This window comes from Phyllobates terribilis, unplaced genomic scaffold (genome assembly GCF_046119375.1).
Source record: "Phyllobates terribilis strain yellow unplaced genomic scaffold, ASM4611937v1 Scaffold_5__5_contigs__length_657084704, whole genome shotgun sequence".
Taxonomy (NCBI): Eukaryota; Metazoa; Chordata; class Amphibia; order Anura; family Dendrobatidae; genus Phyllobates; species Phyllobates terribilis.
In genome coordinates this window covers 434,207,315-434,234,349 of record NW_027362765.1, presented here as the reverse complement: position 1 = coordinate 434,234,349, position 27,035 = coordinate 434,207,315, and the positions used below count along the sequence as shown (strand labels likewise).

The 27,035-nt window shown below is 45.0% G+C and overlaps 1 protein-coding gene across 1 annotated transcript in view; it reads right to left on the bottom strand.

The window, feature by feature from the left end:
• Positions 1-27,035, bottom strand: part of LOC141271608 (scavenger receptor cysteine-rich domain-containing protein DMBT1-like) — a 210,488-nt gene that overhangs the window by 45,231 nt on the left and 138,222 nt on the right. Inside the window, exons 18-19 of the mRNA XM_073681652.1 lie at positions 13,207-13,518; positions 11,469-11,786 (exon numbers count right to left, since the gene is read on the bottom strand). Of these exons, the coding sequence (XP_073537753.1) occupies positions 11,469-11,786; positions 13,207-13,518 (630 nt within the window). The remainder of the gene's footprint in view (positions 1-11,468; positions 11,787-13,206; positions 13,519-27,035) is intronic.

The window sequence follows — 27,035 nt, the reverse complement described above, 5'->3', positions numbered from 1 at the left end:
GGGAAACAGGCTCAACCTAGTCAAAAGAGAGGTCACGTACCGTACGAGGAGACTAGGCGGGTTGGGTATGGTCAACCCGGTGGTATTCTTAGTGAATGCCTTCCTTAAAATCAACATAGCGAACCTCTGGCCAGAGAGGGCTCCTCCGTGGGTATTCTCCTGCAGGGGATGGCTTCGACCCTTCTTCCAGGAATGGGAGTCAGGAGGGCGAGTGAAGGACCTACGCACACCGCACGGGCATCTCCCGGCTTATGCTACCCTGGTTTTGAAAGTGATACGCCGGTGGAGTCTGGGAATGTGGGAGATCAGAACCATGCCGAGGAAATTCCTTGACAGGAGGGTTCTGTTGACCCATTTCCAGAAGCCTCTGGCCCTCAAGGATTGCCCAGGTCGGGATCTGGAGGTGGGGCTGAGGTTGTTAAATTCTACTCGGATCCCCTTGAAGTTTTGGAACTTGGCCTGGCGCTGCTTTCACGGGAGGCTGTATGTAAGGGGCAATTTGAAGTACAGGAATTCCGATGACCGGGGTTGCCCCCATGAGGAATGCTGCAACGTGTCTCTCATTTGAAGTGCCTTGAGGGCCAGATTAATTTTATTTTTATAGTAGTAGGGGCAGGTATTTAGGCAGTAGGGAGAGATATTCATAGGGACAGTTAGGGACAGAGGAGGGAAAGATAGTTAGGCACGAGGTGAGGTAGATAGGGCGATAGGGGCAGGGAGGGACAGATAGGGACAGGTCTTTTAAATTAGGGATAGCTTTATAGATAGTAAGGGAAAGGTAGGTTTATATTTATATTTTTCCTTGTATCAGGGAGAGTGCCTGCTTTTCCGGTGGTGGGCTGTCAACTTTCACTGGTAGCTTTTTGTTTTCAAGAAGTACTGAGGTGTATGGGGCTCGCAAGCACCGAGCCATGGCTTAAAGTGTAAGTGGTAATTGTTAGATTGTCGTCAGTCAGGTTATAATGTTGTTAAGTTGTTGAGTTATTATGCTAAGTTGTGAGGTATTCCATATAAGGCAGTAGGGTAGTAGGGTAATAAGGTGGGGTGAAGGTAAACCCCACCGAGATATCGCAAAAAAAAAAAATTATTTAAGTAGTAATATTGTCATGTGGTAGTATTAGTGTATGTCATATTTTATGCCAGTAGGAAAAAAAATAAAAATAAATAAAAATAAAAAACAAATAAATAAAAAAAAATAAAAATAAGAAAAAAAAACACAAAAAAACAACAACACATGGGTGTGTATGTAGGGTTCTAAGTTTCAGTTAGGGTTGTTTTTTTTTTCTTCTACAGTGGTTATTATGCTTATGTTGGGTATGTTATGTTGGGTGATGGACCAGGTTTTATTTTCAGGCTGTGTGTTAAGGTTGTCTGTGGTTGATCTGAAGGTATGGTAATGCGGTCCCCTTTTTCTGTTTGTCTTCCTATATGGAACATCGAGCCGGGAAGGAGGCTAATGGAAAGGGAATAAGAAAGTAGCAAGGCCAAAGGAGAGGAGCAAAAAGAGCAGGGGTGGAGCGGAGCAGAGCCGAGCCGAGCATAAACTTTAATGTGGGGACTCACGGACTCTAGGACTCTGGGACTCTCTTGGACTCTCTCAAGGACTCTTACGGACTCAATGGACTCCTGTGGCTCTGAATGGAGAACCCGCACCTAGAGTTTCATCTGGACCTAGCGGGGACTTTCATGGTATGCTTAGTATCGTTCCTTGCTTATTTTTAAGGCAGCTTAGATTTCTTTTCAGTTTGGTTATTGTATGACATAGGGGGGGTTATAGTTTCTGGGTTTACATATTGTGTGTTATTTATTGGCGGCTTAGCCTCTCTTTTGTTATGGAAAATTGTTGGTGATATATGACATGGGGAGGGTTTGATGGAGTGTTGCGGGGGTTTTATGTTTTTGTACTTTTTCTATAAAATAAAAAAAGAGTTCCAGCTCCAGTAGCGTCCACTAAAGCTGCTGCAGTTAAAAAGCTTTTATAAGGATCGAGCTTGGCGGTCCACCACAAGGCGTTCTACCGCCAGTCCCAGCCCCTGTGACTTGGGGTGCCTCCCCAATGCTCTTCACTGAGTGTCCCGTGGGCCCGAAGCATTTCCTTTGAAAAAATTAAGTCTCCAAACTACAGGTGGTGTAGCTTGCTTAACAGGTGGGATAATCCGCTGACTAGCAGACACTGCTACTAGGCCCAAAGTATTGCCTGGGCTAGATGTAGTTAAAAATTTGTAATTAGACACTCTCGTTGGATGCTGAGAAAGCATTCCAGAGAGTCTCCTGGCATGCCATATATTATTCTCTTAAAAAGCTTGGGGTAGGGGTCTAGGGGACCCTTTTATAGCCAAAATCATGGCCCTGTATCACAATCAGTCAGCTAGGCTGAAGATAAATGGAACATTTTCATCACCTTTCATAATCACCAATGGGACAAGGCAGGGATGTCCTCTGTCCCCTCTCTTATACATTCTAGAGATGGAGCACCTGCTCTCATCAATTCGCGATAACCCCAATATTAGGTGGATTGAGGTGGGAGGCACCGAGTACAAGTGCTCAGCATTTGCCGATGATGTCCTAGTATATATCACTCAATCACATATATCCATCCCTGCTGTTATGGCTGAAATAGATCACTTTGTTACATGGTCAAATTTTAAAATCAATGCAGCGAAGTCTGAGGCACTCGATGTCTCCCTCCCCAAATCCATACAGGATTCCATCCAGTCCAACTTTCCCTTTGCCTGGCCCTCACAGGGTATCAAATACTTAGGAATTCGTATTCATAGAGACCTCTCCCATCTATTTTATCTTAATTTTGGGCCCATTATTGAACAACTCCATAAAGATCTTACTTCTTGGACGGTGAAGGATTTTTCCTGGTTCGGCAGAATAAGTATACTAAAAATTAACGTCCTACCTAAACTCTTATACCTCTTCCAAACCATTCCCGCGGTAATTCACTCAAATTTTTGGAAAAGACTACGTGGTAGCTTTTAGTCTCCCCAGCATGACACAGGTGGGGCAGATGGTGGTTGTCCCGGCCCGCTAGGCCGCATTGTAGCACAGTGAGCTTCGCACTGCAACTTATGCTTCATATCCATGTGACAGTTCATGCATGAAGTGCTCAAACTATGGATTTTTTGGCTCTACTTAGCTTTTGGTGACAAATGTTACAGATAAAACGAGTTGGGTCATTCTTAGCGATCTGAAAAAATGCACAGGCTATGCAAGGTTTAGAGCCCATGTGACTCTGCTACTAGTAATACTATCAAATGATTGGCTGGGTTAGATGCAGAGCGTCTGGGTTTTGTTGGGGGTCCCCACAGTCTGCCTAGGCTAGATGTAGTTAAAAATTTTCATTAGATACACAGGCGGTGCAGCTGGCTTCGCAGCTGGGCTAATATGCCCAAAGTATTGGTAGACTCTATACTAAATAAGGAAGGATATACTGACTGTGGTGGCCCCTCTGTGGGCCGTGGCGATTGGTGGAGATTTGGTGGATGATTATAGGAGAAAGCTCCGTAATAGAGAAAGTTGGTGAATTTATACTTTAAATACACGTGTACCAGCGGGTTTAAACATCAGATGATTTGCTGTATCATTATGAGTGATCATTTATAGATTATTATTATATATATGTTCCTTTTTTCTTCTTTTCTTTTTCTTTTTGATTATTTACATTTATATGCATTGTTTCTATGCTATACGATTTTAACATAGTATGGGTGTTTACATTTCTGATTAACTCAGCCTTGAACAGGTGCATAGCAGGACATGACATATAAATACCACTTCCTTGCTGTTTTTTTACTATGCAATGATTAAGAACTCGTATATATATTGTGCAGAAAGAAGGGTGAAAGTCCACCCTGGCGGGAGGAAATTGGAGTTTCATAACACATATTTGAACTGGAGAGGTATTAGAGGCCTGCAATGGCCAAGGTACTAGTGGAGGTAATCAAGGTAGGGAGAGAGGCAAGAGGTCCGGTCATCTTAGTTATACAGGCTGGGGGAAACGACATAGCTTATCACAAGAGCGCATAACTAATGGCAATAATGAAACTAGACACTGAGCGCTTCAGGGAATTTTTCACAAAACTAACTATAGTGTGGTCAGAGATTGTGCCGAGAACGGTATGGCAAGGTGCGTGAGACATCACGTCCATTGAATGGACAAGGCAGGTAATAAATATTCGGATGGCAAAATTTATAAGAGACAGAGGCTGTGTAGTGATACGACACCGACAACAGGAAGGAGATAAAGCAGGCCTCATACGGCCCGACGGTGTTCACTTAATGGATATTGGACTGGACATATTCTTGTCAGGACTCCAGGATGGAGTGGAACAAGCATTAAGAGTGATGGATGGGGGTCAGAGTCCTGCATACAAGTAAGCAGGATCCTCCGTGGCCTGGAAATAGAAAGGACATGTTGGAGAGTTACACTTGTTGGACAACTTGCCGTTGTGGAGACTGGAGACACAGGGCATGCTGCAACAAGCTGAATTTTAGAAATAAAATGTATTTCTAATGGAATGAGTATAAACAGTTAATAAAGCTGTGACCGATCCTCACCCATCCAGTTGTAAGAGTTACATGATTGTATTGTCAATGAAAGGGGGGCATTAAGGGGCTGAGCGTCGGGGTTTGGTTAGGGGTCCCCACAGTCTGCCTAGGATATATGCATTTAAAAATCATTATTAGATACACAGGTGGTGCAGCTTGCTTCGCAGCTGGGTTACTACACTGACTAGCAGACAATGAAGCTTTGGAGCAGACCTCTGAGACCTCTTCAGACTCAACCATCTGTGTTACCCCAAGCCATAGTGTATGTAGTTTCTTACAGTTAAAAGGGGGGGGGACCCAACCCACCTCTAATTGACGATGGCAACGTCACGTAAAATAAAGCAAGGGAACTCCAAAAAGAGTCTCCATTTTTTAAAAAAATTTGTGGCACAGACACCACTTAAGTGGCATCAATTGCCCCAGAGTTGCTTAAAACGGTTGGTTAGAATGAGCACCACCCCCTGCTACTATGCCCACAATTATTTTCCAGACAAGATGCAGCTAAAAATTATTAGTAATTTGCAAGCTAGTGGAGCTTAGTATAGATGGCATAATAGAACGAGTATCGCACACTGCTACAGGCCCAAAATTATTTTCCAGACAAGATGCAGCTAAAAATGATTAGTAATTTGAAAGCTTAAAACGGTTGGTGAGGTGATTTTACAAAATCGTCAAGCTTTTATGCTCCCCAGGATGACACAGGGGTAGAAAAGTCCTTGCGGATCCATGATTTGTTCATCTTTATGCACGCGATTCTGTCTACATTCTCAGTGGACAGCCACGTGCGCTTATCTGTCAGCACACCACCAGCAGCGCTGAACACACGTTCAGAGATAACGCTGGCTGCGGGGCATGACAAGATCTCCAAGGCGTAAGTGGCGAGCTCCGGCCATTTATCCAGATAGGAAGCCCAAAAAGAGCAACGGTCCAGTGACACAGTCATGGCTTCGATGTTTACTTGGAGATACTCCTGTACCATCGTCTCTAGGCGTTGACTATGTGTCAGACTTCTTGTCTCCTGTGGCCTTGCAAAGGATGGGCTAAAAAAGCTGTGAAATGATACCGCAAAATTGCTGTTACCAGCAGATACTGTGTTTCTGTCACGGTTTGAGTGCTGAACACTCGACGGTCCCACGATTGGCAAGTTGGAACTGTGAGATTCACTACGTGCACCACTGGTGTTTTGTGGAAAAGCACATGTAAGATTCTGCAACAGTCTCTGCTGATACTCCTGCATGCGTGCATCCCTTTCTATGGCAGGAATAATTTCTGAAAATTTACTTTTGTACCGGGGATCTAACAGTGTGGCAACCCAGTAGTCAGGATTATTTCTAATTATCACAATTCGAGGGTCATGTTGCAGGTAGTGCAGCAAGCAGGCACTCATGTGTCTTCCGCATCCAGGAGCACCAGGTCCCTGTTGTGTTGGTGGCAAGATAACAATCATGCTTCCTTCCTCTGCCCTCTCCCCCCCAACCTCGCACAACAGAAATGTGATCAAGGTCTCCCTTATCTGATGAGTCTTCCATCAGTTCGTCCTCCACTTCTTCCTGGGCTCCTGCACCTTCCTCACTAGTTTGGCTGCTACCATGCGCCCTGGTAAAACCATCTCCCTCACCCTCACATGCCTGAAGATGTTAGCCCATCCGCATACAACTCCTCCTCCTCTATTTCCTCCACCTCCTCTTGTGCCACCACCTGACTCTGAATTCTGTTTAACATGTGCTCCAGCATGTAAATCACCGGAATAGTCATGCTGATAATGGCATCGTCAGCACTAAACATCTTCGTCGCCATTTCAAAACTGTGCAGAAGGGTGCATAGGTCCCTGATCTGAGACCACTCCCCCAGCGTGATTTGCCCCACCTCTGGATCTCGTTGGCCCAGGCTATACGTCAGAACGTATTGCACCAGGGCTTGTCGGTGCTGCCACAGTCACTGCAACATGTGCAGAGTTGAATTCCACCGGGTAGGCACATCGCATTTTAGCCGGTGAAGTGGCAGGCCTAACGACTTCTGTAGAGATGTAAGTCGCTGAGCTGCGGGATGCGAACGGCGGAAGTGAGCACACATCGACCGTGCCCTCTGCAGAAGGCCATCTAGTCCAGGATAGTGGGCTAAAAATTGCTGGACAACCAGGTTCAACACGTGAGCCATACAAGGCACATGTGTGACATTGCCCCGGCGAAGGGCCGCACCCAGGTTTGCAGCATTGTCGCACACGGCCTTCCCTGGTTTCAGGTCCAGTGGAGACAACCATTCATGAAACTGGTTCTCCAGAGCTGACCACAACTCCTCAGCTGCGTGACTCACATTTCCCAGACATTTCAAAGTAAAAACCGCCTGATGATGTTGAGCCCTGCTGCCAGCATAGTAAGGAGGTGTGCAGGATCCCTTCTGCGCAGTTAGAAAGCTTGTGGCATGACCAGACAGGCTTTGGGTGCAGGTGGAGGACCGAGAGGAGGTTGAGGAGGCAGAAGCAGTGGAGGAACTTTGAGATAAAGAGGATTGACGCACAACTCGTGGGGACGGCAAGACTTGGACAGCCGCCCCTTGTCCTGCTGTCACCATAGTTACCCAGTGCCCAGTCAGTGACATGTAACGCCCGTGTCCATGCCTACTCGTCCAAGTGTCTGGGGTGAAATGCACCCTGTCACACACAGAATTTTTCAAAGAAGCGGTGATGTTGTGTGCGACATGCTGGTGGAGCACAGGCACACCTTTCATTGAGAAGTAGTGCCGACTGGGCATCTTGTACTGGGGCACTGCGACGGACATAAGGTCTCGAAAATCCTCTGTGTCCACCAGGCGGAAAGGCAGCATTTCTGTAGCCAAGAGCTTGCAGATGGTGAAATTCAACCTCTTAGCTTTCTCATGGCTAGGAGGAAATGGTCTTTTACTTGTCCACATCTGAGGGACCGAAGGCTGGCTGTTGTGCTTAGACGGGGTTGAGAAGGGTGTCCCCGGCAAACTGCCGGTCTGTGAAGAAGATGCAGGCGGACATGTTAGGTTGCCTTGATCCAAAGGTGGTGCTATCGATGTCGGACAGCGCTGAACACCAGCTGGTGTTTCCACCTCCAAAGAAAATGATGACCTGCCAATCACGCTGGCTGTTGCGAGTAAAGAGGTGGCAGGTCTGCGTCCCAAAACAGGTGTGACTGCTGTCCCCCCAGTCACAGAGGATGAAGAGGCCGCGGATGCATAAGATGTGGCAGAAGGTGGTTGGCCCGGCCGGCTAGGCCGCATTGTAGCACAGTGAGCTTCCCACTGCAACTTATGCTTCATATCCATGTGCCGGTTCATGCATGAAGTACTCAAACTATGTATTTTTTGGCCTCTACTTAGCTTTTGCTGACAAATGTTACAGATAACACGAGTTGGGTCATCTTTATCGATCTGAAAAAATGCCCAGGCTATGCAAGGCTTAGTACCCATGCGACCTGAAGAGCCACCACGACTTGTTGTCAGAGGCAGAGTTTTGTTTGAGGATGCAGTTGTTGACGTGATTCCAATACTACGTCTTAGTCCAGGAAGGCGTAATCTGACCTCGTCGTCACAAGCATCCTCCTCCACCTCCTCTGCTGACCTCATCGACTGGCTGACTGTGGGTTGACAGTAAGTGGGATCTCCAACCTCGTCATCATCACCCTGTGTGTTATCACACCCGTCGTCCTCAGAGCCAACCTCTTCCTGCCCTGATAAAAAACTAAAGTTGTCGCTCCAATCAGGTATTTGAGTCTCATCATCGTCTTCCTCATTGTCTCCACCAACAGGAGTTACAGTTTGGGAACTTGGGTCGACATTATGGTCAAAACCTTCTGCGTCTGGTCCTGGATCCGACTCATAAAGATTCTGGGCATCAGTGCAGATCATTTCCTCGTCTGGATTCACAGAAGCTCTTGAGCCGACCTCTGATTCCCAGGCTATAGTATGAATAAACAGCTCTGCAGACTCAACCATCTGTTCTACCACATACTAAGACGGGCAGCTGGAGACTTGGGAGCTGTGAGGAAGCAAGTGCAATTGGGGTGACACCTCTGAGGACTGGAGTATTTGTGATGTTGAAGTTGAGGTGGAGGAGAGCCCACTTAAAGGAGCACTTGATATCCGTTGAAGCACCTGCTGTTTTTGTGCCTCATCTGGAATTTGCAGCGATTGGCGTGGCCGTAAGAAAGGGATCTTATCACATTGTCCGCTAAAAGAAGTAGACAACTTAGTTTGGCTGGAAGATGGTCTTTCTTCTGCAGATGTTACTGTTGCTTTAACACCTACCCCACGGACACAACCTTTTTTTCCCTTCCCAACATGCCTATTCCCCTTTCCACCAGCAGCAGGCCTTTTTCCACTCATTTTGATGGTTAACTAATTCATAACTCTGGAGTTGCTTGCACAAAAAACAATGGATGGGAACCGAGCAGAGCTGAGTGGCCAAACTGTGGTATTAGCCCAATAGTATTGACTGGGTTAGATGCAGATAAAAATTATTTTGAATTTGCATCATGGTGGAGGTTAGTATAGATGGACTAATAGAACAAGTCCCCCACACTGCTAAAAGCCAAAATATTTTTTCAGAGCTAGAAGCAGAAAAAAATTATATTGAATTTGCAACCTGGTGGAGGTTAGTATAGATGGACTAATAGAACAAGTCCCACACACTGCTACAAGCCGAAATATTTTTTCAGAGCTAGATGCAGAAAAAAATTCTATTGAATTTGCAACCTGGTGGATGTTAGTATAGATGGACTAATAGAATGTTGCTATGCCCAAAAGGTTTTACTTCACTAGGTGCAGTAAAAAAATTGGTATTCTATACACAGGTGGTGTAGCTCGCAATACAGATAGGCTACTCCACTGACTAACACACTCTGCAATAGGCCAAAAAGGATTTCCTTTGCTAGATTTAGTCAAATGCTGTGAAAAAAACTTGCACAGCACTGGCACAGACCTGCCTGGCAAAAACTGATAGGAACTGATGTAACCTAGTCCTGAAAAGGACTCCAATTACAATTAGTCTTTACTCCCACAACCTATCTATTTAAGAGCACAGACCTGCCTGATAAAAGTCGTAGGAAATGCTGTAACCTAGTCCTTAAAAGGACTGCAATCACAACTATTCCCTACTCCCAAGCTATCTGTATATTTGTGCGAAAATTGGCTTGAAATTAACAAGGTATAACGCACACAGCAACAGCGGTGCCGTCTAACACGCAGCTGCAGCAGTGAGAAAATGGTGGCGACGGGGAAAATGGCTTGGTCTTATAGGGCAAGGACATGTGACATACACTGCCAATGACACATGCCCTTGCTTGTGTGAAAAAAAGCACTTTGCTCCGTGTGTGCGCTGCTGATAGGCTGACAGATTGCACGTCCCCAATGTAAATGCGGGAAAGAGAAAAAAAAATGGAGATCTTCATTGTTCCTGCAGAGATCCATCCCCTGCCCCTCCCCCCACCCCGCTGTACACTCAAACTGCGTATTAACATTAATTTTCATCATTACTGAGAAAAAATCCAGTTATGATTTTGGTGCACGAACAGTTATCGAACATAACCTCGAACAGCCGAATTTTTCTCAAATTGTTCGTGTTCGCCGAACGGCTCGAACACCGCCCAAAACAGCTCGAATTTGAGATTGGCGAACAGTTCGAGTAGAACAACGCTCATCTCTAGTCTTTACTCCCGACCTATCTATTTAAGAGCACAGACCTGCCTGATAAAAGTGATAGGAACTGATGTAACCTAGCCCTGAAAAGGACTGCAATTACAATTAGTCTTTACTCCCAACCTATCTATTTAAGAGCACAAACCTGCCTGATAAAAGTCGTAGGAAATGATCTAACCTAGTCCTTAAAAGTACTGCATTCACAACTATTCCCTACTCCCAAGCTATCTGTAGATGTCTGCAAAAATTGTCTTGAAATTAACAAAGTATAGCGCACACAGCAACAGCAGTGCCGTCTAACACGCAGCTGCAGCAGTGAGAAAATGGTGGCGATGGGGAAAATAGCTGGGTCTTATAGGGCAAGGACTTGTGACATACACAGCCAATGACACATGCCCTTGCTTGTGTGAAAAAAGCAGTTCGCTCTGTGTGTGCGCTGCTGATAGCCTGACAGATTGCACGTCCCCACTGTAAATGTGGGAAAGAGAAAAAAATGGAGCTCTTCATTATTTCTGAAGAGATCCATCCCCTCCCCCCACCCCCGCTCCACTGTACACTCAAACTGCGTATTAACATTGATTATCAGTATTACTGTGAAAAAATCAAGTTATGATTTTGGTGCACGAACAGTTATCGAACATAACCTCGAACAGCCGGATTTTTTCAAATCGTTAGTGTTCGCCGAAAGGTTCGAACACCGCCCAAAACAGCTCGAATTTGAGATTGGCGAACAGTTCAAGTCGAACACCGCTCATCTCTAGCAGCCACCTCTTCAATGACAGAGGTCTGGCCCTCTTTCCAAAATAGAAGTGGATCTCATTGGTGGGACCTGATTTTGGTAGAACATGTTTGTACATGAGATTTACTTGTGCTTTGACAAATATGCAAAAAAATATTTACAGGAAAGTATTAAAAAGTATGTATAGTAGAATATTTAAAATGTAATATAATATAATATATAATATAAGAAGCGTTAAAAGGTTAAAATGTGCTTTATAAGGTTGCTGCCAGTGTTGGGATTTTGGTGATCTCACAAAGGAATCCTCTTCAAATATAAAACCAGTTATCATCTAGGGGTTAATGGGGCAGGAATCAAGGTGACACCAATCCAGTAAGATTCTCTTAAAAAGGCAATTTCTTGTTTGCAGCACCCTTAGTGGTAAAAAACATGAAAATATGATCTGTATGAACATCTATGTTAAATGCATGATAACAAATGACTAAATAAGATTTCATTCATTCAACTATACCTGAGCAGACGACGCCAGCATCTTCATTGTGTCCACAGTTATGTACTGTAAATGGTTGGTGTGGACAGTCCCATACGTGTTGTTCATTGCCGGAACATTGCACATCATCCAATACAATTAGTCCTTGTCCTTGGCCAAATGCAGCACTGCCATTAAATGCAAGAGCTTGGCCACAGTTTAACTGTCGGCATACAACTTGTGCAGCATTAATATCCCAATAATCATCACACACAGTTCCCCATGCTCCGTTATAGAGGATTTCAACTCGACCGTTACATTGACCATTGCCATTTACCAGTCTTAAAGACATGTCTAAACCTGAAATAAAAAAGGTAGAATGGTCATTTCCAAAATCAATTTTCTGTGGAAGTTTTCACTGTTTAGGCACATCAGGGGCTCTCCAAATGCGACATGGCATCAACCAACGATTTCAGCCAATTTTGAGTTCAAAACGTCAAATAACTCTCCTTCACTTCTGAGCCCTGGCGTGCGAACAAACATTATTTTTTTTTCCACATATGGGGTATCAGTGTACACAAGAGAAATTGTAAAAAAAAGTTAAATTACACCATATATCTTGTTTCACTTGTAAAATAAAAAAAAATTGGGCTAAACCACATTTTTGTCGGAAAAGTTTGATTTTTTTATTGTCACGGCTCAACGTTATAAAATTCTGTGAAGCACCTGGGGGTTCAAAGTGTTCACCACACATCTAGATTAATTTCTGGAGGGGTGTAATTTCCTAAATAGGGGGAAATTCCTCTGTTTAGGTACATCAGGGGCTCTCCAAATGGGATATTACATCCGCTAAAGATTCCAGACAATTTTAAGTTCCAAAAGCCAAATAGCGCTCCTTCCCTTTCTAGCCCTGCCATGCGACCAAATAGTACCTTTCCACCATATCTGAGGTATCTACATACTCAGGAGAAATTGCACAACATATTTTTTTATGCATATTCTTCTGTTACCCTTGTAAAAATGCAAAATTTGGAGCTAAAAGAGAATTTTTTTGTAAAAATATGACTCCTTGCTCTTGGCAAAAAGCAGCATTGTTTTGAAATATAAGAGCATTGCCAAACTCTAACCACTGGCATACAACTTGTGCATCCCTTGTATGACAGTAATTATCATAACTAGTACCTCATGATTCATTAAAGAGGATTTCCACAAAACCACTATCTTTTATCAGTCTCAAAACCACGTCCAAAGAAAAAGATAATCAGTGACTTCCAAAAACAATCTACCATACATTATCTCAAGGGTATATTCCCAACTAACACATTTATTAATTGGATATGTCATTATTGTATAACAGATTCAAGTCTCACCCCTGGGACCCTAATCTATCTGGATAATTAATGGTAATCTCTATTGATAATTCATTTAGAAAAAATAATAACATTTCTAAAATAAAATTATAATGAGAAGCGTTGAAAGTTTAAAATGTTCTTTGTTAGATCATTGCTACTGTTGAAAAACCCATCAGGATTCCATTATTGGGGTGTTGATGACCTCACAAAGGAATTCTACTCCCACATAAAACCACTTACTAATTGGGATACAATATGGAAGGAACCAAAGTACCTCAGTCCATTAAGATTTTATTAAGAAAAGCTATTTATTGTATGAGGCGCCCTTAGTGTTAGAAAGTTTGAAAATATGCTCAACTTGAACATCTATGCAAACAACATGATAGGATAACAGATGACTACATAGGATTTAATCCATTCAAATATACCTGAGCAGACGACTCCAGCATCTTCATTGTGTCCACAGTTATGTACTGTAAATGGTTGGTGTGGACAGTCCCATACGTGTAGTTCATTACCAGTACATTGCACATCATCCAATACAATTAATCCTTGTCCTTGGCCAAATGCAGCACTGCCATTAAATGCAAGAGCTTGGCCACAATTTAACTGCCGGCATACAACTTCTGCAGCATTAATATCCCAATAATCATCGCACACAGTTCCCCATGCTCCATTATAAAGGATTTCAACACGGCCATTACATTGACCATTGCCATTTACCAGTCTTAAAGACATGTCTGAACCTAAAAAAATGATAAGGAATATGGTCATTTCCAAAAATAATTCACTGAAATATTGTCAAAAAAGTATTCCCATTCTGCATGAAACATTATAAAAATGTGTAATAAACAATGATAAGGCTACACTGATGGCCAGGGGCACTGAACTGGACAACTGCGGTCTGAATCGGGATGCGAGCAGTCTGGACCCTGCCATCCTTCCACCATAGATGTGTTACAGGAGTGCATTTTCTCCTTTAACTTAAAAGAGCATATTAAGAATGAAGCTGAAGATAACACTTGAAGGAGGTTAAGAATTTATTAAATGGAGAACGTCTATAAGTGGAAACAAAATTAAGTAAAGCTTTAGAATCAGACTCTGGTACCAGTGTAACTAAGGAGTACAACACTATACCAAGAGAAGGAAAATCAGAGACAGGAGTTAAAAATGTTGTCCACTACTACGATAACCCATTCTCATTCACCGTGTTTTCCCCTTATCAAATAGTACCATCTATACTCACCTCCCGTGGGGGCTTGAGATTCCAGCCACAGCTCTAATTTCCTCTGGATATTTGATTTGTCCAAAGAAGGGAGAGCAAAGTGGTCACTGATTGGCCGATTGTATCTGGGCTGTGTGTGTCTAAGCCTGTGTGTGTCTGGGTGGTGGCTCAGACACACAGGCTCACTATCTAAAGACTGCAAGTACTACTATGTGACTATCTTGAATGTGACTACTTTGAATGAATATGCACTTCCCATACAAATCTGCAATGTTAATGGCTACAATAAATAATAACTCTGGATAATATAGGAAGAACCTATTAAAAAGGCACTTGTATTTTTTTTATTTATTGATTTATAGGTTTCTACCGCAGTCTATCCACTATGATAACCTATGTCCTTTGCTTATATGTTAGAGTGCATTTTTTTGTTCTGCAAAACCCATGATGTCTATGTGCTACTTTGTGTGATACCTTTACTTGTAGGCTGCGTCCACACAATGCGGATTTAATACGTTTCCACGGCTGCATTTCTGCTGCGAAAACGCATTAAAATCTCATGTTAAGTTGTCTGCCATGTTTCCCAATGATAATCAGCATGTGCTGTGCACATGCTGCAGAAATTTCCGCTGCGGATGATTATTGCGGAAAAATCCGCAGCATGTCCACTAATTTGGCAAAATCGCCGCCATTGACTTGCATTGAACTGCATAACATCTGCATGCATACAAGTATGCATGCGGATGTTATGCGATTCAATGCGCAGATGGTACCCAGGTCTGGAGAAGAGAAGACTCTCCTCCAGACCCAGGTACCATAGTACCTGTAGTTAAAAAATAATTAAAATGAAATAAAACATTATACTCACCTTCTGATGGCACCAGGTCTCCTCAGCGATGCGTTCTGGCTCCCCGGTGGTTTGCGATGGTGTAAAAGGACTTTCCATGACGTCATTTAGTCATGTACTGGTCACTCGACCGCTGACGTCGGCGGACGCGTGACCTGTCACATGACAAAATGATGTCACGGCAGGTCCATTTACACCATCAAGAGCCGCCGGGTAGCCAGGACACATCGCTGAGGAAATCGGGGGCCATCAGAAGGTGAGTATAATGTTTTTTTGTCTTTTTTTTTACATTTTAATTCTTTTTATTTTACTATAGATGCTGCATTTAAAGAAGCAGATGGTCACAAAATATATATCCATGGCGGTTGCATGGATTTATATTTTGTGACCAAGATGTTAAGCACTTTTCCAAGTGATGCTCAAAATCACTTGGAAAAGCTCTTGACAAAACACGTGCGGAAATGCATGTTAAAAATGCTTGACAAACGCTTCTACCTGGCAGAAAAAAAATGCATGTAAAATCTGCATGCGTTTTTTCTGCCAGGGAGATGCATAAACACTCAGGAAAAATCCGGAGCATTTCTGCATATTGACACTTGAGTTGATATTTACAGGGTCTGTGAACAATGCATGTTTTTGATTGACCATTGTGTGGACCCTGTGGCTTGTTGACCCACAAAACAGAGAAGAACAAACTATGTAGATCGATTAAATTCTCAAACGATGAGAGTGAAACTCATTCCACCTCCCCCCTGATCTGTGGATGATGACCGGAGACATAGATGTGGGTATAAAAAAGGATTTCTATAGTTCTGAAAAAGTAATCAGAGTGAATTGCCAGAGCAACAAGTAGGACAACATGGCTCCATTAAGAGGGATATAGTTTTGACTTTCTACAGGATGTCAGTTTTGGGGACCACAGCCCCAGCAGGAATAACACATATCTACTCCATTGAATAACATTGAACCTCCAGTCACTTGACCCCCAGGGATACATTTGGAGAATTCAGGTTGGGACAATTCGGTGACCTGGCTCAGTGGAGACGTTCAAAGTAGCTAGGTTGGGCATCATACTGTTGCCTGGCCAAGTTCCTAAATGGACTGTCAGCTTCCTAAGCTTGTCATTACCTCCACTCTGTGGGTGCCCGCCAAAAGCGTGGTGCCACTAGTGGGGGTTGTCAGTTCTGGAAGCCTCAGATTCGCAGCTGCTCTAATCCCAGTGAGTCAGTGGAAAGTGAGACTCTGTAACTTTGCACAATCTTGAGTATTTTACTGGGAATGTTCTATATGTTATTGTCTGTTTGGTGGCTCTATAAAGTATTGACACACTGTTTTACTTTCACCCTGTGTTGTCTGAGTAGTATTATGCCTATGGGAAAAGGAGTCCGCACCAGTGGGATGAGCCCTGGTGCGGAAGAATGCACCCACTGCCCCCTATCTCCACAGATATTATTTTAATTATGGCTATAGACACCCCTTCTTTTGATGACAGAGTTAAACAAAGAGTTTAAAAGTGTGGATAGTGGATGATTTATTCAATGTAATAAAGACAGATGTTTCTCTTGTTAAAAAAGGATATCACAGGAATCATTATCACCACTATAAGGAACACACTAAAGTTCAATATAATGTCACGTTTCCAAAAAATTCACATTTTTGGTGACTAAAGAGGTGAATAAAAAAAATTTGCCCAAAAGAAAATAAAGGATGCCCAAATACAAAGCATAGATGTAAATATATATCATGGCAATGGGTAAAATGCAAAATCCCAACACTCGTTAGAAAGGAAAGTTGGTTGAGGAAAATTGGAAAGGAAACCAAGACAAAGTCCCAGCCCCAATACATTAAATGGGAGGTAACAGGTATTTTTAGCCTGAGTATAACTGTTATAAATAAGGCACCAGATACCTGGCACCACATGACAACCTATTTGACACCCGCTCAAGATCGCCTTGTGAGTGCACTACTGATGTGTGGTTAGGACAACGCGCCTTACAAGATGTCTGCTGTAAATCACACTTGACAGCAATATTTTACAGGTTAACAGCCGAATTAACAGCTGAGCTGGGCCTGCATCAAATTTAAGGGGCCGACATAAGACATACCAATAAGTCATATGTCACTAAGGATTTAGATGAATTGGTAAATAGTGTTGAGCCACCCCCGTAGTGTTCGAGTTCGGTTCGGTTCGTCGAACACCCGTGTGTTCGCCGAACTGTTCGTCGAACTGTTCGTCGAACACCTTCGAACACCGTTAAAACCAATGGCAGGCAAACAAAAACACATAGAAACACATAGAAAACACCTTCAAAGGTGTCCAAAAGCTGACAAACTGCTCAGAAGACACAACTAACACATGGAAAAGTGACAAGTACATATAGTCATGCGAAAAGAAAAGAGGTGGAGGAGTAAAAGGAGGGGGAGACATAGATATAGGCATGTCATGCCCTTCTAAAATCCAAAAAGTGAGAAGCCGAGACGGCCAGTCCGCTCCTGCCCGTGCCACCTCCGTGTCGCCGGGTTTGTGCCAGAGCCGCGGTGAACCCTGACGGCCAGCCCCCCTCTCCCAATACTGGTGCCTGTCCGCTGGTGGGTCGAGAGAGCCCCCCTGTGGTGGAGGCAGCTCTAAGCTTTTTAATTTAAATTGTCCCTCTAATTTGAATGAATACACTTTAAATCCATTTACAAGGATCTATTGGAGGGCAAGTCTCATGCCAGCAGCCGCGTAATTCCAGCTCCAGTAGCGTCCACTAAAGCTGCTGCAGTTAAAAAGCTTTTATAAGTATCGAGCTCGGCTGTCCACCGCAAGGCATCCTAGTGCCAGTCCCAGCCCCTATGCCTTGGGGTGCCTCCTGATGCTCTTCACTAAGTATCCCGTGGTCCCGTAGCATTTCCTTTGAAAAAATTAAGTGTCCAAACTACAGGTGGTGTAGCTTGCTTAACAGCCGGGATAATCCGCTGACTAGCAGACACTGCTACTAGGCACAAAGTATTTCGTGGGCTAGATGCAGTTAAAAATTTGTAAGTAGATACTCTCGTTGGATGCTGAGAAAGCATTCCATAGAGTCTCCTGGCACGCCATATATGATTCTCTTAAAAAGCTTGGGGTAGGGGTCTAGGGCCCCTTTTATAGCCAAAATCACGGCCCTGTATCACAATACGTCACCTAGGCTGAAGATAAATGGAACTGTAGCACCGAGGGCTCGGTTGCTACAGACGTATTGCACCTCACCCAGAGGTGTGATATCTCACTCTCAGATAAGGATGGAGTGTGGATCAGGACCCGACACCTGCATGCATTACACCACATTGCCGTGGGGCAGGGCGACCAATATGCCCCTGAGATGGGCACGACAGTCCCTGTCCCTGGCTGGAGTGGGGGGAGGGAACACTGAGGAAGGGGAACCCTGCAGTGCAGGAGCAGGGAGGAAGCAGTTCCTGGGTGCATTGAGAAGGGAGTATAAAAGGTGGGCACCATCTTAGTTCAGTGCAGAGAAGTCTGAGCAGAAGTGGCAGGGAGCAGGGGCTCTGCATGAGCTCTGCTCCGGAGGCGGGCCTAGTAACAGAGGCCCAGGCCTGCAAGAGGGAGAAGGAAGGAAGAGGAGCGGAGAAGGCTCCAGGAACGAGGAATGAAGGGATCCCAGGGGTGCGGACGGGCGAGTCGCCACCGCACGCCCGAATCCACCTGCGTGGAGGGGTCAGGCCAAAGGGGGAGACCGGTCCCCGAACTAGTGGAGGCAGGAAACGACCCTCAGCTAGAAACCGGAGGCTCTGACATTTTATGTGGCGCAGCCCCTTGCTCCACCCGCTAGGAAGGCACCACATAGGGTCAGGGAAACTGGCGCCAAGTTTACCAAGAGGAGGCCCGAGGCAGCCGGACAGAAGTGTTGGTAAGAAAGGCCAGACAAAGGACACACAAAGGGGGTCCTGTGAAGCGCTCCAAAGTTATCTGGGAGTTGTCTGAGCCCCTCACCTGGTGAGCACAGTACGACGTGGGCAGCCGTTACTGCAGACGTGGTCTGGATAATAAGAACTGTGAGTAAAGGCCCTGAACTGCATCACTGACTCCGTGTCGTTACTGCTGCTGCCCTGCACCATCACCCCCATCCTCCGCATACACTGCCCTGAGGCTATACTCCTCCCGTGGGGAGTTATGCTACGCTCTGCTGCACCCACAACACCAGCCTTAGCGGTCTGCCCTGTAGCGGCGGTTCACTCTGACCGCAATCCACGGGTGGCGTAGTCGGACATTTAAACATCAAAACCACATAAATAGTTCCGCCACTGGTTTGACCGCCCTGAGCCACGGAACCGGATCGCCGCCACGAAGACTACAACCACCAGCATCCACCAAAAAGGGTCCGGCTCCGGGTGTCCCAAGGCCCAGGGGGTGCGTCAGAACATTTTCATCACCTTTCACAATCACCAATGGGACAAGGCAGGGATGTCCTCTGTCCCCTCTCTTATACATCCTAGTGACGGAGCACCTGCTCTCATCAATTCGCCATAACCCCAATATTAGGTGGATTGAGGTGGGAGGCACCGAGTACAAGTGCTCTCTATTTGCTGATGATGTCCTAGTATATATCACTCAATCACATATATCCGTCCCTGCTGTTATGGCTGAAATAGATCACTTTGTTACATGGTAAAATTTTAAAATCAATGCAGCGAAGTCTGAGGCCCTCGATGTCTCCCTCCCTAAATCCATATAGGATTCCATCCAGTCCAACTTTCCCTTTGCCTGGCCCTCACAGGGTATCAAATACTTAGGAATTCCTATTCATAGAGATCTCTCCCATCTATGTTATCTTAATTTTGGGCCCTTTATTGAACAATTCCATACAGACCACGGTTGGCAAGTTAGAACTGTAAGATTCACTACGTGAACCACTGGTGTTTTGTGGAAAAGCACATGTACACCGCGTTCCAAATTATTATGCAAAAAGTGTTTAGGAGTGATAAGGGAAGAATTTGTTTGTTTGTCAGTTAAACTCATTGATGGTGATGTGTGTCAGGGCTCTTTATATCACTGTAAGCAATTGCAGACACCTGTGCTAATTAGTTTGGCAGGTGTGTCCAATGAAAGGCAAGACTACTTAAGAAGGCTCTCTCACATTATTAAGCAGCCTACATTTTCTGCCAAAATGGGAAAGAAAAAGGATGTGTCGGCTGCTGAGAAGCAACAAATTGTGGAGTGTTTAGGTCAAGGCATGACTACAATCAACATTGTGCGATGATCAGGATGAAGTGTCTTGGCAATCAAGAAGTATGTAGCTGATTCACAGTACACACGTGTGCGTGCTGATAAGGGCAAATTGAGGACTCTTTCCTACAGGCAATTACGTCAGGTTGAAAGAGCAGCGGCAAATAAGCCTTGTCATAGCAGCAGACAAGTTTTTGAAGCTGCTTGTGCCTCCAACGTCCCCCAAACAACAAGATGCAGGGTACTTCAGAGGTTTGCAGCTGTGCATACGCCATCCTGTCGACCTCCTCTATCCACTTCACACAAGCAGAAACGGCTCCAGTGGGCCAAACATTACATGAAGACTGATTTCAAAACTGTTTTGTTCACGGATGAGTGCCGTGCAGCGCTCGATGGTCCAGATGAATGGAGTGGAGGATGGCTGGTTGATGGACACCCCACGCAAACACGGCTACAGCGCCAACAAGGAGGAGGTGGAGTAATGTTTTGGGCTGGAATCATGGGGAGAGAGATTGTCGGCCCCTTTAGGATCCCTGAAGGCGCTAAAGATGAACTCCATAATGTATGTGGATTTTCTCAAACAGCACTTCCTGCCATGGTTCAAGAAGAAGAACCGTGTATTTCACAGCAAGATCATTTTTCTGCATGATAATGCACCATCTCATGCTGCACATAAAACATCTGCATCTCTGGCTGATATGGGCATAAAAGGGGACAAACTTATGGTGTGACCCCCATGCTCCCCTGACCTCTACCCCATTCAGAACCTTTGGAGCATCATTAAAAGGAGTGTCTATGATGGCGGGAGGCAGTTCACATCTAAGCAACAGCTCTGGGAGGGTATTCTGTCCTCATGCAAAACAATTGAAGCAGAAACCATCCAAAACCTGACAAATTCAATGGACGAGAGAGTTCAGAAGCTCCTTTCGAACAAGGCGTCCTATGTGAAAATGTAACATCACCTAGAATAAAGTTTTGAGTTGAAAACTGTTTGATTTCAGTTTCTAACAACCTGCTAATGCTTATAATTTCAAAAATGACCATTTTTTTGGTCTTTATTAAAATGAAAAGGTTGATCGAAAAGTTTGGGGGATCTAAGAGTGTGGCAACCCAGTAGTCATGATTACTTCGAATTCTGACAATATGAGGGTCATGCTGCAGGTAGTGCAGCAAGAAGGCACTTATGTGTCTTGCGCATCTCGGAGCCCCAAAATTATTTTCCGGGCTAGATGCAGCTAAAAATTATTTTTAATTTTAAATCTGGTGAAGCTTATTATAGATGGCCTAATAGGATCAGTGCTGCACACTGCTACAAAGCCCAAATTATTTTCCAGTCAAGATACAGATAAACATGATTAGTAATTTGAAAGCTTAAAACGGTTGGTAGGGTGATTTTAACCAATCATCAAGCTTTTACTCTCCCCAGGATGACACAGGGGTAGAAAAGTCGTTTCGGATCCATGATTTGTTCATCTTTATGAACGTGAGTCTGTCTACATTATCAGTGGAGAGCCGCGTGCGCTTATCTGTCAGCACACCACCAGCAGCGCTGAACACACGTTCAGACAGAACGCTGGCTGCGGGGCATGACAAGATCTCCAAGGCGTAAGTGGCTAGCTCCGGCCATTTATCCAGATTGGAAGCCCAAAAAGAGCAAGGGTCCAGTGACACAGTCGTGGCTTCAATGTTTACTTGGAGATACTCCTGTACCATCGTCTCTAGGCGTTGACTATGTGTCAGACTTCTTGTCTCCTGTGGCCTTGCAAAGGATGGGCTAAAAAAGTGGTGAAATGATTCCGCAAAATTGATGTTACCAGCAGATACTGTGGTTCTGTTACGGTTTGAGTGCTGAACACTTGACGGTCCCACGGTTGGCAAGTTGGAACTGTGAGATTCACTACGTGCACCACTGGTATTTTGTGGAAAAGCACATGTAAGATTCTGCAACAGTCTCTGCTGATACTCCTGCATGCGTGCATCCCTTTCTATGGCAGGAATAATTTCTGCAAATTTACTTTTGTACTGGGGATCTAACAGTGTGGCAACCCAGTAGTCAGGATTATTTCTAATTCTCACAATTCGAGGGTCATGTTGCAGGTAGTGCAGCAAGAAGGCACTCATGTGTGTTGCGCATCCAGGAGCACCAAGTCCCTGTTGTGTTGGTGGCGAGGTAACAATCATGCTTCCTTCCTCTGTCCTCTCCCCCCAACCTCGCACAACAGAAATGTGATCAAGGTCTCCCTCATCTGATGAGTCTTCCATCAGTTCGTCCTCCACTTCTTCCTGGGCTCCTGCACCTTCCTCACTAGTTTGGCTGCTACCATGCGCCCTGGTAAAATCATCTCCCCCACCCTCACATGCCTGCCGCCCTGGTGCTGCCGACCGTCTGGACCTTGCAGATGTTAGCCCTTCCGCATACAACTCCTCCTCCTCTACTTCCTCCACCTCCTCTTGTGCCACCACCTGACTCCGAATTCTGTTTAACATGTGCTCCAGCATGTAAATCACCGGAATAGTCATGCTGATAATGGCATCGTCAGCACTAAACATCTTCGTCGCCATTTCAAAACTGTGCAGAAGGGTGCATAGGTCCCTGATCTGAGACCACTCCTCCAGCGTGATTTGCCCCACCTCTGAATCTCGTTGGCCCAGGCTATACGTCAGAACGTATTGCACCAGGGCTTGTCGGTGCTGCCACAGTCGCTGCAACATGTGCAGAGTTGAATTCCACCGGGTAGGCACATCGCATTTTAGCCGGTGAAGTGGCAGGCCCAACGACTTCTGTAGAGATGTAAGTCGCTGAGCTGCGGGATGCGAACGGCGGAAGTGAGCACACAGCGACCGTGCCCTCTGCAGAAGGCCATCTAGTCTGGGATAGTGGGCTAAAAATTGCTGGACAACCAGGTTCAACACGTGAGCCATACAAGGCACGTGTGTGACACTGCCCCGGCGAAGGGCCGCACCCAGGTTTGCAGCATTGTCGCACACGGCCTTCCCTGGTTTCAGGTCCAGTGGAGACAACCATTCATGAAATTGGTTCTCCAGAGCTGACCACAACTCCTCAGCTGTGTGACTCACATTTCCCAGACATTTCAATGTAAAAACCGCCTGATGACGTTGAGCCCTACTGCCAGCATAGTAAGGAGGTGTGCAGGATCCCTTCTGCGCAGTTAGAAAGCTTGTGGCATGACCAGACAGGCTTTGGGTGCAGGTGGAAGACCGAGAGGAGGTTGAGGAGGCAGAAGCAGTGGAGGAAAAATGACATAAAGAGGATTGACGCACAACTCGTGGGGACGGCAAGACTTGGACAGCAGCCCCTTGTCCTGCTGTCACCATAGTTACCCAGTGCCCAGTCAGCGACATGTAACGCCCCTGTCCATGCCTACTCGTCCAAGTGTCTGTGGTGAAATACACCCTGTCACACAGAGTTTCTCAATGAAGCGGTGATGTTGTGTGCGACATGCTGGTGGAGCGCAGGCACACCTTTCTTTGAGAAGTAGTGCCGACTGGGCATCTGGTACTGGGGCACTGCGACGGACATAAGGTCTCGAAAATCCTCTGTGTCCACCAGGCGGAAAGGCAGCATTTCTGTAGCCAAGAGCTTGCAGATGGTGAAATTCAACCTCTTAGCTTTCTCATGGCTAGGAGGAAATGGTCTTTTACTTGTCCACATCTGAGGGACCGAGGGCTGGCTATTGTGCTTAGACGGGGTTGATAAGGGTGTCCCCGGCAAACTGCCGGTCTGTGAGGCAGATGCAGGCGGACATGTTAGGTTGCCTTGATCCAAAGGTGGTGCTATCGATGTCGGACAGCGCTCAAGACCAGCTGGTGTTACCACCTCCAAAGAAAATGATGACCTGCCAATCACGCTGGCTGTTGCGGGTAAAGAGGTGGCAGGTCTGCGCCCCAAAACAGGTGTGACTGCTGTCCCCCCAGTCACAGAGGATGAAGAGGCCGCGGATGCACAAGATATGGCAGACGGTGGTTGGCCCGGCCGGCTAGACCGCATTGTAGCACACTGAGCTTCCCACTGCAACTTATGCTTCATGTCCATGTGCCGGTTCATGCATGAAGTACTCAAACTATGTATTTTTTGGCCTCTACTTAGCTTTTGCTGACAAATGTTACAGATAACACGAGTTGGGTCATCTTTATCGATCTGAAAAAATGCCCAGGCTATGCAAGGCTTAGCACCCATGCGACCTGAAGAGCCACCACGACTTGTGGTGAGAGGCAGAGTTGTGTTTGAGGATGCAGTTGTTGACGTGCTTCCAGTACTACGTCTCTGTCCAGGAAGGCGCAACCTGACCTCGTCGTCACTAGCATCTTCCTCCACCTCCTCTGCTGACCTCATCTCTTGGCTGACTGTGGGTTGACAGTAAGTGGGATCTCCGACCTCATCATCATCACCCTGTGCGTTATCACACCCGTCGTCCTCAGAGCCAACCTGTTCCTGCCCTGACAAAAAACTAAAGTTGTCGCTCCAATCAGGTATTTGAGTCTTATCATCGTCTTCCTCATTGTCTCCACCAACAGGAGTTACAGTTTGGGAATGAGGGTCTACATTATGGTCAGAACCTTCTGCGTCTGGTCCTGGATCCGACTCATAAAGATTCTGGGCATCAGTGCAGATCATTTCCTCGTCTGGATTCACAGAAGCGCTGGAGTCGACCTCTGATTCCCAGGCTATAGTATGAGTAAACAGCTCTGCAGACTCAACCATCTGTTCTACCTCATACTCAGACGGGCAGCTGGAGATTTGGGAGCTGTGAGGAAGCAAGTGCGATTTGGGTGACACCTTTGAGGACTGGAGTATTTGTGATGTTGAAGTTGATGTGGAGGAGAGCCCACTTAAAGGAGCACTTGATATCCGTTGAAGCACCTGCTGTTTTTGTGCCTCATCTGGAATTTGTAGCGATTGGCGTGGCCGTAAGAAAGGGATCTTATCACATTGTCCGCTAAAAGAAGTAGACATTTTAGTTTGGCTGGAAGATGGTCTTTCTTCTGCACCTACCCCACGGACACAACCTTTTTTCCCCTTTCCAACACGCCTATTCCCCTTTCCACCAGCAGCAGGCCTTTTTCCACTCATTTTGGTGGTTAACTAATTCACAACTCTGGAGTTGTTTGCACAAAAAACAATGGATGGTAACCGAGCAGAGCTGAGTGGCCAAACTGTGGTATTAGGCCAAAACTATTGGCTGGGTTAGATGCAGAAAAAAATTATTTTGAATTTGCAACCTGATGGAGGTCAGTATAGATGGACTAATAGACCAAGTCCCACACACCGCTAGAAGCCCAAATATTTTTTCAGAGCTAGATGCAGAAAATTTTTTTATTCAATTTGCAACCTGATGGAGGTCAGTATAGATGGACTAATAGACCAAGTCCCACACACTGCTAGAAGCCCAAATATTTTTTCAGAGCTAGATGCAGAAAAAAATTATTTTTAATTTGCAACCTGATGGAGGTCAGTATAGATGGACTAATAGACCAAGTCCCAAACACCGCTAGAAGCCCAAATATTTTTTCAGAGCTAGATGCAGAAAAAAATTATTTTTAATTTGCAACCTGATGGAGGTCAGTATAGATGGACTAATAGACCAAGTCCCACACACCGCTAGAAGCCCAAATATTTTTTCAGAGCTAGATGCAGAAAAAAATTATATTCAATTTGCAACCTGCTGGAGGTCAGTATAGAAGGACTAATAGAACAAGTCCCACACACTGCTAGAAGCCCAAATATTTTTTCAGAGCTAAATGAAGAAAAAAATTATTTTTAATTTGCAACCTGATGGAGGTCAGTATAGATGGACTAATAGACCAAGTCCCACACACTGCTAGAAGCCCAAATATTTTTTCAGAGCTAGATGCAGAAAAAAATTATTTTTAATTTGCAACCTGATGGAGGTCAGTATAGATGGACTAATAGACCAAGTCCCACACACCGCTAGAAGCCCAAATATTTTTTCAGAGCTAGATGCAGAAAAAAATTATATTCAATTTGCAACCTGCTGGACGTCAGTATAGAAGGACTAATAGAACAAGTCCCACACACTGCTAGAAGCCCAAATATTTTTTCAGAGCTAAATGAAGAAAAAAAATATTTTTAATTTGCAACCTGATGGAGGTCAGTATAGATGGACTAATAGACCAAGTCCCACACACTGCTAGAAGCCCAAATATTTTTTCAGAGCTAAATGAAGAAAAAAATTATTTTTAATTTGCAACCTGATGGAGGTCAGTATAGATGGACTAATAGACCAAGTCCCACACACTGCTAGAAGCCCAAATATTTTTTCAGAGCTAAATGAAGAAAAAAATTATTTTTAATTTGCAACCTGATGGAGGTCAGTATAAATGGACTAATAGAATGATGCTATGCCCAAAAGATTTTACTTCACTAGGTGCAGTAAAAAAATTGGTATTCTATACACAGGTGGTATATCTTGCAACACAGATAGGCTACTCCACTGACTAACACACTCTGCAATAGGCCAAAAAGGATTAGCTTTGCTAGATTCAGCCAAATGCTGTGAAAAAAACTTGCACAGCACTGGCACAGACCTGCCTGGCAAAAACTGATAGGAACTGATGTAACCTAGTCCTGAAAAGGACTCCAATTACAATTAGTCTTTACTCCCACAATCTATCTATTTAAGAGCACAGACCTGCCTGATAAAAGTCGTAGGAAATGCTGTAACCTAGTCCTTAAAAGGACTGCAATCACAACTATTGCCTACTCCCAAGCTATCTGTATATTTGTGCGAAAATTGGCTTTAAATTAACAAGGTATAGCGCACACAGCAACAGCGGTGCCGTCTAACACGCAGCTGCAGCAGTGAGAAAATGGTGGCAACGGGGAAAATGGCTTGGTCTTATAGGGCAAGGACATGTGACATACACTGCCAATCACACATGCCCTTGCTTGTGTGAAAAAAAGCACTTCGCTCCGTGTGTGCGCTGCTGATAGGCTGAC